The 14,552-nt window shown below is 38.0% G+C and overlaps 1 protein-coding gene across 1 annotated transcript in view; it reads right to left on the reverse strand.

The window, feature by feature from the left end:
• ptprma (protein tyrosine phosphatase receptor type Ma) overlaps positions 1–14,552 on the reverse strand; it is a 796,186-nt gene that overhangs the window by 133,722 nt on the left and 647,912 nt on the right. Inside the window, exon 17 of the mRNA XM_051929399.1 lies at positions 6,171–6,322. Coding sequence (XP_051785359.1) covers positions 6,171–6,322 — 152 coding nt within the window. The remainder of the gene's footprint in view (positions 1–6,170; positions 6,323–14,552) is intronic.

Here is a 14,552-nt window from a genome sequence, read left to right on the forward strand (position 1 = left end):
TGAGATTACACAGGTGGTGAACCAGCTGAGGGTAGGGAAGGCTGCAGGGATCTGTGATATCTGGGGTGAACTTCTCCAGACTGGTGGTAAGGCTGTCCATCTTGCGCTGCAAACAATCTTTGCTTCCATTTGGGAGAATGGTGTCATTCCAACTGACTGGAAAATGGGACTTGTTGTCCCTAACTGGAGAGGGAAGGGCAATTGCCTGGATTGCGGCAACTAAAAGGGAATTACACTGCTATCGGTGCCGGACAAGGTCCTTCCTAGGGTCATCCTCAATAGGTTCCGTGATCACTTGCTCACCTACCAGCAACAAGAGTGGTTTGGTTTATGCCTAAGAAGTCTACCATTGAGCGTATCCTGGCACTGAGGGTTCTCAAATATCAGCAGTTGCGTTGCAGCCTTTGTCAATTGTCATAAAGTGCTCGACTCAGTTGATCCAGCTGTCGTGTGGGACATCCTGAGACTTTGCAGGATACCCCTGAAGTTGCTGGATATCATGGCTGGCCTGTACACTGGTACTGTGAGTGCTGTGCAGAGTGGAGGCAGAACCTGTGTTTTTCTCAGCTGATTCTGAGGTTAATCAGGTGTGTGTTCTTGCTCCTACTCTGTTCAATGCTTGCATGGACTGGGTGTTGGGCAGGGTCATGGGGTCCGGTGGTTGTGAGGCATCTGTTGGTGAAGAATGATTCACTGATCTTGACTTTGCTGACAATGCTGTGATCTTCGCGGAGTCAATGGAGGCTCCAATCAGGGCTCTCGAGAGACAGAGCGAGGAGTCTGAGTGTCTGGGCTTGTGAGTATCTTGGATAAAAGATCCAGGCCTTTACTAAACTCTTGGGCACAATCATTAGCAGTGTGTCTGTCTGCTGAGAATGTCAACTGCTTCGAGAGGTTTACTTACCTCAGCAGCGACATTCATGTCTCTGGTGACTCTTCCTATGAAGTCAATAGATGGATTAGAAGTGCTTGGGGGTGTGTAGCACTCCCTACATCTTTGCAAAAGGACAAATGTTCATGTTTTTAGAGTCCTGGTGCTTCCTATTTTTCTCTATGGTTGCAAGACTATCATGCTATCCAGAGACCTGAAAAGAAGACTGGACATCTTCAGTACTGTGTCTCTTCAGAGAATCCTTGAATACCACTGCTTTGACTTTGTGTGGAACGAGCGGTTGCTTACAGAGTCCCGAATGGAACACATTACCTGCATTGTGAGGGAGCGTCAGTTACGTGACTACGGCCATGTGGCACAATTCCCCAAGGGTGATTCACCTTACAGGATCCTCATTGTTGAGGACCCAAGCGGCTGAACCAGACCAAGGGGATGCCCACGTAACAGCAGGCTACAGTACATAGATGGTCATTTCTGGGGAGTGGGACTGGACTGCGTGTCTGTCTAGAGGTTGCCAACCAGGATCCCGAACTGTGTACCAGTGCGTGCTCCCTAACCTGACATGTTAATGCTTATTTAGGGGCTAGTTAAGCAGGCCCACACTGACTGGGAAGATCCAGCGTTTAAAACAAGCAATAAAAAGTTCAACGTTGTTTATTTTCCTTTATCAGGTTAATGCTTGGGCCTTTAAGGGCTTTTACACCAGGGTCTATCTAAAACAGTAAGTCTCTCTGTCACTACTAAAACCTTTGTTACTATGTGACATATTTATACCTGCTTGTCATGACAAATGGGCAAGTGATGCTAGCATAATGATGTGGGAAAGAACCCCTTAATACAAGTCGAGCAACATTAAAAGGCCACAGAATATCTGAGCATCTGATGTATGTATTCATGTCAGTTGTGTAACTGTCTGTCCATCATTGTACCCATCAAAAACTTGCTCTATGCCACTAGACAAAGAAATTCCCGGAATAGATGGTTGAAAATGATGGTGAATTCAAATGTATACATTGTCCCCCAATCACTTGATCCAAATCAAAATTCTATGGGATAAGATGGATCCAGGTAGTTAGAGTAGAGTTCCTGGACCCACTGGTCACATTGCACTGAACCCAGACCAGTCTCTCTGCATTTCACTTTCAACACCTTGTTGATTCCACACCCTGAGGTCAAACAGATGACCAACTCTCTGTTACACAAATGACAAAACATAAATGATAAAGATACAATTATAAAAAATACAATCAACATGCATCTCCACAAGTGTTTCTCAAATATGGGTAAGATCTTAACTGGTGTAACTGTGTGTGACTACATGCACTGAATTGTAAAAAATCTCCCATTCAATTAATGTCTTAATAGAAATTAATAGCAATATACAGTACATTAAAAACACATACACACCATTAACTTGCATTATAATTAATCAAAATAAACTGATAGTTTTCTCTGCAAAAAGGACAAAAAAGAGCAAACTAAGCCAGAAGCATGGATTGCTTTATATTTCAATGTTTGAACTTGAAACATGATTATAGTGTGTGAAGTCAAAATGATCTGGCTTCTATAAATATGTTCTTTCTTGGGTTAGGAGTGCATCTTCTGCCTTCCCTATAGATTTTTTTGTGCATTTGAATTTTTACATTTTAATGGATTCAGTAACAATTTGATCTCCAAAAGCTATATTTTGTAATTTTTACTAACACAAACAATTATGAAAAGAATTATGAAAAATAATGAGTGAATTCTGGAAGACTGACTTAGTCAGAACATAGCTGAAAACAACAGCATAATGACAACTTAATTACAATATTTCATACTGGAGTAAATTTATCAAAATATATATTTACTTAAATAAATTACATTTAACTAACTTAATATCAATACAGTGCATAAGGCGTTGTAAAAACAAATGAGTGACATGGAACCAACATCAATAATTCAATTGAGTAAATTAAATGAATTTTTTTTCAGTAAAGTAAATCCAACAGATTTCTTTTCAAGTAACCATTTTTGAATTTCAATAGTTTTCAGATTTTTTTTTTGTTTTACATATTTTAACTGTAAATTATAAAAATTTACATTTTTCCGATTTATTGTTCTTTTCTGATATGTATTTGTGTGACCTTCTCTTTAGGTTATTTCATTGTTAGATACTGACATTTTAAAATTTGTTACTTACATCATTCATTCTGGGGAGAAATCAGATGTTTGTACTCTCGCGTAAACTGACTTTAAGTCACTTTTTTCAGATTTAAGTGCAGCAATGCATAAAGTCAAAAATATATGGTGAAAATGTCAGGTGACCAAGGGACAGATACTGTACATAAGTGTCAAAGAAGCATCAGGCACTCCAACTAAAATGGAATACTACAAAGAACAAAAGCCTCCTCACAATCAAAGGCTTTACTAAATTTCATCCAAACACTCTATTCTCAATGTCCTAAATGAGCTGAAGTTTTGTTTTTTTTTTTTTGCTTTTTTGTCATTATTTTTAATACACTATTTTAAAGAATAAAGTGACACAATGAGAATAAAGGGAAAATGCAAAAATCTTTGATACATGTGAAAAAGCAGAATACAAAAAGTGAGGGTAACACCATTATATCCTTATTTCTTTAAAGCAAAAAATCATTAGGATGTGACAGTCTGCAAAGGTCACAGCCAAAAGTATTGCTAGATAGAGCTTGATTACTCCACTCTGACTAGGAAGAGTGCATAACGAAAAGAAGAAAAGCACATTTTTATATGACTCGGTTTATTACAGTTGACTGTACAGGTGCTGGTCATAAAATTAGAATATCATGACAAAGTTGATTTATTTCAGTAATTCCATTCAAAAAGTGAAACTTGTATATTAGATTCATTCATTACACACAGACTGATGTTTAATCACATGTTTATTTCTTTTAATTTTGATGATTATAACTGACAACTAATGAAAGTCCCAAATTCAGTATCTCGGAAAATTAGATTATTGTGAAAAGGTTCAATATTGAAGACACCTGGTGCCACACTCTAATCAGCTAATTAACTCAAAACACCGCAAAAGCCTTTAAATGGTCTCTCAGTCTAGTTCTGTAGGCTACACAATCATGGGGAAGACTGCTGACTTGACAGTTGTCCAAAAGACGACCATTGACACCTTGCATAAGGAGGGCAAGACACAAAAGGTCATTGCTAAAGAGGCTGGCTGTTCACGCAGCTCTGTGTCCAAGCACATTAATAGAGAGGCGAAGGGAAGGACAAGATGTGCTAGAAAAAAGTGTACAAGCAATAGGGATAACCGCACCCTGGAGAGGATTGTGAAACAAAAGCCATTCAGAAATGTGGGGGAGATTCACAAAGAGTGGACTGCAGCTGCAGTCAGTTCTTCAAGAACCACCACGCACAGACGTATGCAAGACATGGGTTTCAGCTGTCGCATTCCTTGTGTCAAGCCACTCTTGAACAAGAGACAGCGTCAGAAGCGTCTCGCCTTTGGACTGCTGCTGAGTGGTCCAAAGTTATGTTCTCTGATGAAAGTAAATTTTGCATTTCCTTTGGAAATCAAGGTCCCAGAGTCTGGAGGAAGAGAGGAGAGGCACAGAATCCACGTTGCATGAGGTCCAGTGTAAAGTTTCCACAGTCAGTGATGGTTCAGGGTGCCATGTCATCTGCTGGTGTTGGTCCATTGTGTTTTCTGAGGTCCAAGGTCAACGCAGCCATCTACCAGGAGGTTTTAGAGCACTTCATGCTTCCTGCTGCTGACGAACTTTATGGAGATGCAGATTTCATTTTCCAACAGGACCTGGCACCTGCACACAGTGCCAAAGCTACCAGTACCTGGTTTAAGGACCATGGTATCCCTGTTCTTGATTGGCCAGCAAACTCGCCTGACCTTAACCCCATAGAAAATCTATGGGGTATTGTGAAAAGGAAGATGCAATACGCCAGACCCAACAATTCAGAAGAGCTGAAGGCCACTATCAGAGCAACATGGGCTCTCATAACACCTGAGCAGTGCCACAGACTGATCGACTCCATGCCACGCAGCATTGCTGCAGTAATCCAGGCCAAAGGAGCCCCAACTAAATATTGAGTGCTGTACATGCTCATATTTTTCATGTTCATACCTTTCAGTTGGCCAACATTTCTAAAAATCCTTTTTTTGCATTGGTCTTAATGGATATTCTAATTTTCCGAGATACTGAATTTGGGACTTTCATTAGTTGTCAGTTATAATCAACAACATTAAAAGAAATAAACATTTTAAATACATCAGTCTGTGTGTAATGAATTAATCTAATATACAAGTTTCACTTTTTGAATGGAATTACTGAAATAAATCAACTTTGTCATGATATTCTAATTTTATGACCAGCACCTGTAATATGGCTGACTGGGTGCCACAAAATCATCCCAATAAAAAACAAAATTTCAGGCATAGTCTGAGTTTTATTTGTCATGTTAGGGTATCTGAATGTTTCTTCTTACTTGCTCTTATGCATGTGGCTTTTACTAAAATGAGAATGGGAAAAAGGCAGCACAAACAAAATCTACACAGTGCCCACAACAACATGCACTATAGAGCAAGACGGAAAAAAACACACTATTCATTAGTTCTTTAATGTGCTCTGTATGCTGTGCATCCATGTTTACAGAATCTTTAATCCAAAGAATCAAAGCTATCAACCATCTTCATGAAGAAGGATGGAATCTCCAAAACACAAAGCAAACAACTGTCTCATTTGATCCTGATAAAGGAGTAAATGTTGGGAATCCAAAACAGCCAGCCATCTCCATTGATGCTCCTCAGAAGTATTTATCCCATACAATCTACAGTAATTTCTTCCATCTGATGACATTTAGAGCCAGACTGTAGCAGTGTGTAAGCAAGCAGGATCTGGAGAGGGCCTCACCATTAGACCATATGATATCTTTTCTTTCTGCTCTGCCAGTCTAACACACCAGCTGAACACTCAGCAATGGTGGCCAGCAATGAGTGATCCCTCAGGAAAAATCTTCACTAGCAGGTACAAATCTCAGAGGTTCTGCAAGTCAACTTTCTCCAATGCTTGATGGTAATAGCTGGGTTCATTACTAAACTGTATATTAAGTTAATTGTTATGATACAGAAACATATATTCCTTTCTTACACTATTCTTTGTAATGTGAAAGCTATAAATAATACAGATTATTTATCCACATGACAAAATAATATCCCTGACAAAAAAAAGTGAACACAGGCATGGTTTCCTGAAAAAGTATGTTGTATTTGCATTGATACTATACTCACGTCTCCCATTAAGGTTGTGGGTGTCCATGAAGGAGAATGCCTCGTCACAATTTGTTCCCTGTTCTGTGTAACTTTTGTCCATTGAGTTCACCATCACTGTCATTTCTTGCCGTGTGCTACTTAATGTCTCCTTCCTCTTCTTTGCCAGTTTTCTTCAAGCAAGCAAGCAAACAAACAAATAAATAAATAAATCATGGGGTCACTACAGCCTTACATACATTTAATTTAGCAACAGTCCACCCACTCCACTGTCAAACTTATTACATGATGCAATTTTACAAGCTATTATTCATTGACAGTTGAAGAGAATTGTTGCTGCAAGTCAATTATTCCCCAGAACATCAAGTCAAGGGGGAGTTTACAAACCAGTTATGTTTGAAAAATTGTCACACAAGATAGATAGGGAGACAGTGTGATTAGATACAGTGATATTATTCTGTGGGATTCATACCAGCAGCTACAAGTCAAAGCTGTTCTGTCATTAAAGCTTTGTATACTGAAGGCTGAAGTATAGCAAAACTGAGCTGAGAGGCAGTGTTTCGAATCTGACGACAAATACATTTCAACTTCATAACATAATTTAAGATATTAATCAGATAAGACACAGGGACAGCATTTAGACATAAACGTACAAATCTGGAATCAGTTTCACATGCAAAAGAAATCATTTGTCTCAGGATATTGACAGCTGTAAACATTCTACAGTTGCTCTGTAATCTAAATGTTAATGAGAATGCCAGAATTAATCAACATTGAAAATTATTAATTTCTTTACATGACAAACTCTCCTTCTTTTTGTAAAAAAACACAAAAATTAGTTAAGAGTTTGAGTAAAAGAGTATATTTTACCCTTTACATGACAGCAAAATGCCAGAATGACGTATCAGTCAGCAATGGTGGGGTTATTCAGTGACACACAGTAGCATTCACACTAACAAGAAGCATCTTTTAAAATCCCATGTGATTTTGTCTTGTTAGTAAAACAGAAAAGGGAACAATCCTGAAAACTAGCTGATAGATAAGAGGCAGAGAAGAACAGGAGAAAGGTAAGTAACTCTGAAAATAAAAAAAAATGCTTTCAATTGCCTAGTGATATTAAGATGCATTTAAAGCTTTTAGAACTTACTAATGTGGTTGAAATGTGCTTTAAAAGTAAAAATGATGGGTACTTTGTGTTACATTAATTTTGTGAGATTTAACAAACAAGACTGAGGATGATTTTATTGACAGGTTTTATTTTAAGAAATACTTCATTCTTCAAGTATTAAGGTTTCTTTTGAAATGTTGGGGCTGCCTCAATCTACATTTCAATAGATTGATTATAAAAATCAGTCCACCCATGAAGTGCCATATTGATATCAAAGCAAGGGAGGAGAGGGTGAAATTTGTAGAAGAGATGGTAAAGTGAAGGGAAAGAAGGTGTAGAAATGTGTTGGTATCACTTTAGATGAGGTGTCCTTAATTAACCTGTACTTAACATGGAATTAACTGTATAATTACAGGGTAACTAGGTGTTATGATCTTGTACTTACTGTGAAAAATACAGTATAACACTGTAATTTAATACTCAATTGTAACTGTTATTCCACAATATTTATTGTGGAATAACAATTACACTTGAGTGTTTAACCACAGCATTACACTGAATTACACAGTATATACAAGGTAATTACACGGTTGCCTAGGATTTGTAGTATCTATCTATCTACAGAAGGGCAACTGTGTTGGGGGTCCTTGGGTGCTGCCAGCGGAGCAGTTGGAAGAGGACCTCCCTGTTGTGGGCAACATCCGTGTGACCTGGAAGTGCTTCTGTCATGTCGGAAGTACTCCCAGGTCCATGATAAATGGAGGCATCTTGCCTCACCCAGGGAGTTGGAGTCGGGATGTAGACGACAAGGTTTGCCTCAAGGACAGTGGAGGAATTACTATATTGGATGGTGCTTGCGATTCTGTCTTGAAAGAAGAACCTATGGAAGGTAAAATAAAATATGCTTCATTTTTATCCTTGACTGTGTTTGTGCACTTGTGTTTGGAGTCAGGGGCTCTGGGGCACCCCCTTTTGGTAACATTAAACCATAAGTGTGCAATGCAGTTAAGATGTTCCCAAAAAATTTAAATGAATAAATAACTGCAAGTTCATGTCAGACAGAGACAGGTTCCAACCTTTACATAATCAATGCCCACTGATGCTTTTATTGTTAAAGACTTTCATTAAGTGTTTAGGTTGACTAACTGGTTTGATTTGACTAAAAGTACTTCAATATTGAAAGAAATGTTAAGGCTGCCAGACTGCTCAATTAATCTAATGTCTGTTACAGAGAGAAATAATGAAGGGCAACCCAACTGTCCTTCAGCAGCACCATGGCTCAAGCAACCTCCATTTCAGTACTTGACAAACGGCTGAAGCAAGGCTCAACATTTAAGCCCCCCAACTATCAAAATATAAAAGTAATTTGAGTATGCAATACATAAAAAGTGATTTTTGACTCTTAGTATCATTCTTTGGAGTAGCTTTTTATGTGTCACATTTCTTTCAGAAATTGCACTTGTTTCAAAATCTTCATATAGTAAATAGTAGCAATCTGATTTAACTTAAAACTAATTTAGTTTTGGATAATGGCTGTATAGGAAATTGTTATGAACATGTTTGACAAATATACGGTAGAACATGGCTATTAAAAATTTTGTTTAGATTCTCTTAACTAACCAAATCACTAACTGAAAACTTGATGAGACAACATGTGTATACATTTACTGCCACTCTGACCCATCTGTATATAACCTTTCATGATCAAACAGGTAAATTGAACAAAAGTGATACAGCCAGTGAGGATAGATCCCACTGTGGACCCAAAAAAGTTCATGAGAACAAATGGACAAGTGTTTGAGAAGTAGAACCACTATTAAATCTATTTGAAAAGAAATATTGTGACCACTTCAGTTTGTCAGTGGTATTCAATTCAAGAAATTTAACACTGCTTAGTCTTTCAGCTGCATCCCTCTAATGTAGATGAAAGTAAGGTCTGTCATCTGCTTCCAGAAATGTATGACCAGGTCCTTGGTGTTTCAGACTTTGTAAGGGTGAGATTATTGCTCAGGCACTATTGAGTCAGCAGTTAATCCTCTTCTCTATATGTGGTCTCATCATTGTTGGTGATCAGGCCTATGATGATGTAGTTTTGCCTGGCTACACAGTCAGAGGTGAACATTGAGTACAGATGGGTAAGCAGTGTACTAGTACGTGGAGTAGCTTTGTTGAGGACCAGCGTGGAGGATGTGGTGCAACCAGTCCACACTTGCTGAGGTCTGTTGACTAGAAAATACCTCAGGGAACTACTGGTGTTGTCCTGCTAGAATTCTCCCTCATCAGCCACAGGTATCCCTGCAGCTCCCTGTTAAGGAGTCATGGAAACAACAGAATACAGAAGGCAGCAGAAACCTGACTAAGAAAGGTGGATGTATTCTGCTGTCACTATCTATCAGCAAAGGGTCGAGCAATATCTTATTCTGTATCACACTGCCCTTTCATTAGTGATTCAACCTAGAACCACAAATTTTGAGGATCCTTCCATTATTAGTATTCTGTTACAGATCTATTGAGCCTGACCTCCTGTTCTGGATGCCTTCTCACATACAAAAAGTCAAGCCCAGACCTTAATTACCTTTACACTGTCCATAACTACTATATTTGGCCTGTTCTCTTGGGCCTATTAAGACTTTTCAATCCAGTTCAATTTATTTTTGTAAAGCGCGCTTCCATTTATAGACTTAGAGTTTTGTACACAAATAAAACACTAAATTAGTTTAAACCAAACATAGAAATGCTACAATAAATCTACAGACCTTTTAAATTAGGTTAAATTAATGCACTTAAATTTGAAAAATTAAATGGATTATTATTAATAATATATACATTAGGGCGGCACGGTGGCGCAGTGGGTAGTGCTGCTGCCTCGCAGTTAGGAGACCTGGGTTCGCCTCCTGGGTCCTCCCTGCGTGGAGTTTGCATGTGTCTGCGTGGGTTTCCTCCGGGTACTCCGGTTTCCTCCCACAGTCCAAAGACATGCAGGTTAGGTGGATTGGCGATTCTAAATTGGCCCTAGTGTGTGCTTGGTGTGTGGGTGTGTGTGTGCCCTGCGGTGGGCTGGTGCCCTGCCCTGGGTTTGTTTCCTGCCTTGTGCCCTGTGTTGGCTGGGATTGGATCCAGCAGACCCCCATGACCCTGTGGTTAGGATATAGTGGGTTGGATAACGGATGGATATATACATTACGGCTAAATGGCAATCATGAGGAGAGAAATAAAGTTCCAATCTATACTGTCCTTGGTAAACTGGTCATTTAGCCTATCCGTGATTAATATAAAAGAGAAAATCAAACACGGCCATATCTTGGTCAAATATAACTACAAAGAGATTTTAACAAAACAAAATGTACTACATTTTATTACTTTTTCACAATAATGGAACCAACTTCAGAATGGAAATTAGTGACACTTTGATACTAAGATGATAGCCATCACAAGTGTGTTCTAAACACCCACCCTTTATGTATTTTCTGTTATAGTAAGTAGCATTCCATTATATTTGAATCATTATCCAATCCTTTGATTTTAGGAGTTGAATGTAATTAAACATGCATGCCTGCCAGTTTGTCAAGTGAAATTCAGTTTAATATTCATACCAGTCAAAGAACTTTCCTTCTAGTTGAAAAAGCAACAGGGTTCATCTTACTCAATCGATTGCTCCTCTTATTATCAAACCATACTATCTTGATTTACTGTCTAGATTGCCGTTTTTAAAGCCATTACAGTGCTGCAAACAGCCAACTGTGGAAGCACTGGCTACAGAACAAGAATTAACCTTGAGTGGGATGTGTGGACACAGTGGTGTCCACTTATGTACACACTCAATCATATTAGATCAATACAGAAAAATTTTGCTTTTGGGGTCTGGGGTAGACCATAATACCTGTAGAAAACCCACATGAACATGTAACTGAGCTAAGGTCTCTAAACATTTGAGGCAGGAGAACTAACCCCTAGTTCATCAAATTGTTGCACCTGGATTGCCATTTTTTGTAAGTAAAATAAAAAATCTGTATTTGAGAAATATCTAACTTTACCAACTTTATTAATATTTTACTTTATTTTAAATTTTACTGATAACAAACATTCCTACTGGTGTCTCTGTGATACTGAAATAATTGCTGTTTCTTAATGTTTATTTTTAAAACTGGTTTACAACTACAGCCCTTGCTTTATTTTACTGATAGATTTAATATTGAGTTACTCAGTTATCACTGTTTCTTCTGGCATTAATCTGACAGCACTAATACTTTGGCTCTGATATTGATTTTTAATCTAATGTGAATATACTTAGGCAGTATTTGGAAGAGTAATTGAAAGGATTAAATCAAAATAATGGAATTATGAAGCCTAATTTGAGGCTGTATCAACAATGAGTAGGCCTGTCATAATGATAATGAATCATCTTCATTTTTACACATTATTGCTAATAGACTATCTGGCAAAACCAACTAAAAGCTTTGGGAAAAATACAATGAACACATGCACTATTGTAGATTAACAGAAAAAACACACATGTTTGTAAATGTTTTAAGGGAGTCTTATTCAGTCAAGCCACTACCTTATACATTAATAAACACTGAGAAATACAACATGAAATTACTAAGACAAACAAAAGAAAAACAAAACAGATCATGGTTAACAAAATATTGATTCAGGTACCCTGCACGTTTATTCCCATTACAGGAAGTGGAGCTGAAGACTGTGTGTGTGTGCCTAAAGACCACCTTCCTGGCTCTGTTGAGGTAAGCAGTACCACTTTGGGCCTAAAGGATGCACTCACACTGATAGTCTCTCCTTTTCTACCAGCAGCTCTCAGAGGTTACCCAGTAACTAGCCTCAGCTACCAGAACTGGCCTTTCCTCTTCCTGTTGGGACTCAATAAACCTGAACGATTCTGGAGAAAGGTGTCTGACTTTGGACCAGGAACTCATTCTAAAGAAGCCTCCGATGAGTGGCCTGTGCCTCACTAACCTGGAAACCCATTATTTTTTGGGCTGTTTCAAGATGCTTTTTCTGTTATGCCATCACGTATGATTTTTATTTGTTTTGCTACCCAAACATTAGACACAACTCTGCTATTCTGTCCACCAGTCACAAGATAAAATGGCAGTCAAAAGCACAAGACAGAAGATACTGTATCTTATACAATGAAAAAAAAAAGAAATTACAACCAGCTTGATACCACATTTAAGCATACAAATAAATTGGAAATCTTGGAAGTAATCTATGGAGCACATACTGGAAATGAATGACAAACTTCCCTAGACTCAAAACTGGCACACTATATGGCAGCATGACCTACCCTAGGAAGTACAATTTTTATATGAAAATAACTGACTTTTTTGGATGTGGGGGTGGTTGAGTGCCAGAATTACCAGCTCATTAATACTGCTTTCAAGTATGGACCTGGGTACTGTCTGTGATTTTTCTCTTCACGGGTTTCCTCAAACATCCCAAGGACATGCAATAAGAGATAAGACAATGTAAAAAAAATCTTTTATTTGTGTCCTGTGATAGACTGGATAGACTAGACTGACCTATTCAGAATTGTTTCCAAGCCTTGTGCCCAATATTGCTTAAGCAGGTTTGAGAATGTGTCTGTGTGTACTAACTGATTTACTATTAAATAAAACATCTTGTTAAAAAATACACTATTTCATGTAAAAGGTTGGAAGCAGCAATGAATTACCAAGAGGACAGAACTGTTTCGATTTAAAGAGGGACTGGCTCAATCTAAAACTAAATCCTACAGACACCAGCAGGATCATTTTGGGTAATGAGTACATTGCACTCAAATAAATATTAAAATGTAATAGACTTCTTAGATTGTATTATTAAATGTGGACTTTAAAAAAGGAAAAAGCAAAAAGAAGTTGGGGTTATTATAACCTACCTTTAATGGCAATATTTCCAAATTACGTATTGTATGAATATTGGATTTTATCCATATATTTCCCAAAGTGCAATGCATTTTATTCCAATTGTATTTTTATATTTGGCAGAGGTCTGTATTCAGTGCACATGGTAAGATTTACCAGATTCGTTTAACAGGCAGCAGAAATATATCCACCATGTACCTGTTACCTTGTTAATTGTGGATTGTGAGGAGAATTTAAAACAACCATTTTTAGTTGCCATTTTTTAAAGTAATCTGGAAGAAAACACCACAGCTTCTTGCCATAAAATGTGTTTCTTCTCTTCCTCCTTCAATTTAAATCACTCATTACTGGGTAACATTTAGACTATTGTTTTTCTTATTTAGCACCTTATGAAATTGAGTTAGAATCTTGGGCTCAAAAACTCTTACATATTTTCCCTTAACCATCAAAAATAAATGCAACTATAGGGAGTTGTATTACAAGCATATTACCTTCCAGTTTAGAAAACCACATCAAAGTAGCAACATTCTATAGGTTATAATGAATAAATGAAGAAAGATATGTTTGATTTATATTTGCTTGCAGCATTTAAATTATTAGTGTGAAAAAGTTCACTTCATACACTGGAGAAAGATACTGAGTTTCTAAATGAAATGATGGCAAATATGTCTTCACTTTTTTGCACATAAGTAAACTACCTGGACTAGAAACTCAGAATAATTTCCAGTGCTTTATTACTTGTCCAAAAAACTTCAGAGGAAAAACAGAAACTGATACTGGAACTGAACAGCCACTCTGCATGCCAGTATGGTACTGTGAATGGTACTCCAGAAGTAAATCCTTCAAGCATCCTAGAATCAAAGAGTGCGGTACCCTGGGAGAAAGTGTGCAGGTTTCCTTTACAATAACTGAGCGAAATACTGTATGTGATTTCAACCACTGACTGTTAGCTACTAGGGGTCAGGCAACTTGGTTGCAGTTTTTCAGTGTTATTTTTTGACTGTACAGTAATCCCTCCTCCATCGCGGGGGTTGCGTTCCAGAGCCACCCGCGAAATAGGAAAATCCGCGAAGTAGAAACCATATGTTTATATGGTTATTTTTAGAATGTCATGCTTGGGTCACAGATTTGCGCAGAAACACAGGAGGTTGTAGAGAGACAGGAACGTTATTCAAACACTGCAAACAAACATTTGTCTCTTTTTCAAAAGTTTAAACTGTGCTCCATGACAAGACAGAGATGACAGTTCTGTCTCACAATTAAAAGAATGCAAACATATCTTCCTTTTCAAAGGAGTGCAAAGCAAGCAGTCAAAAAAAAAATCAATACGTGCCCTTTGAGCTTTTAAGTATGCGAAGCTCCGTTCAGCATGTCCTTCAGGAAGCAGCTGCACACAGCCCCCCTGCTCACACCCCC

The sequence above is a fragment of the Erpetoichthys calabaricus genome, chromosome 6 (assembly GCF_900747795.2).
Source record: "Erpetoichthys calabaricus chromosome 6, fErpCal1.3, whole genome shotgun sequence".
NCBI lineage: Eukaryota > Metazoa > Chordata > Cladistia > Polypteriformes > Polypteridae > Erpetoichthys > Erpetoichthys calabaricus.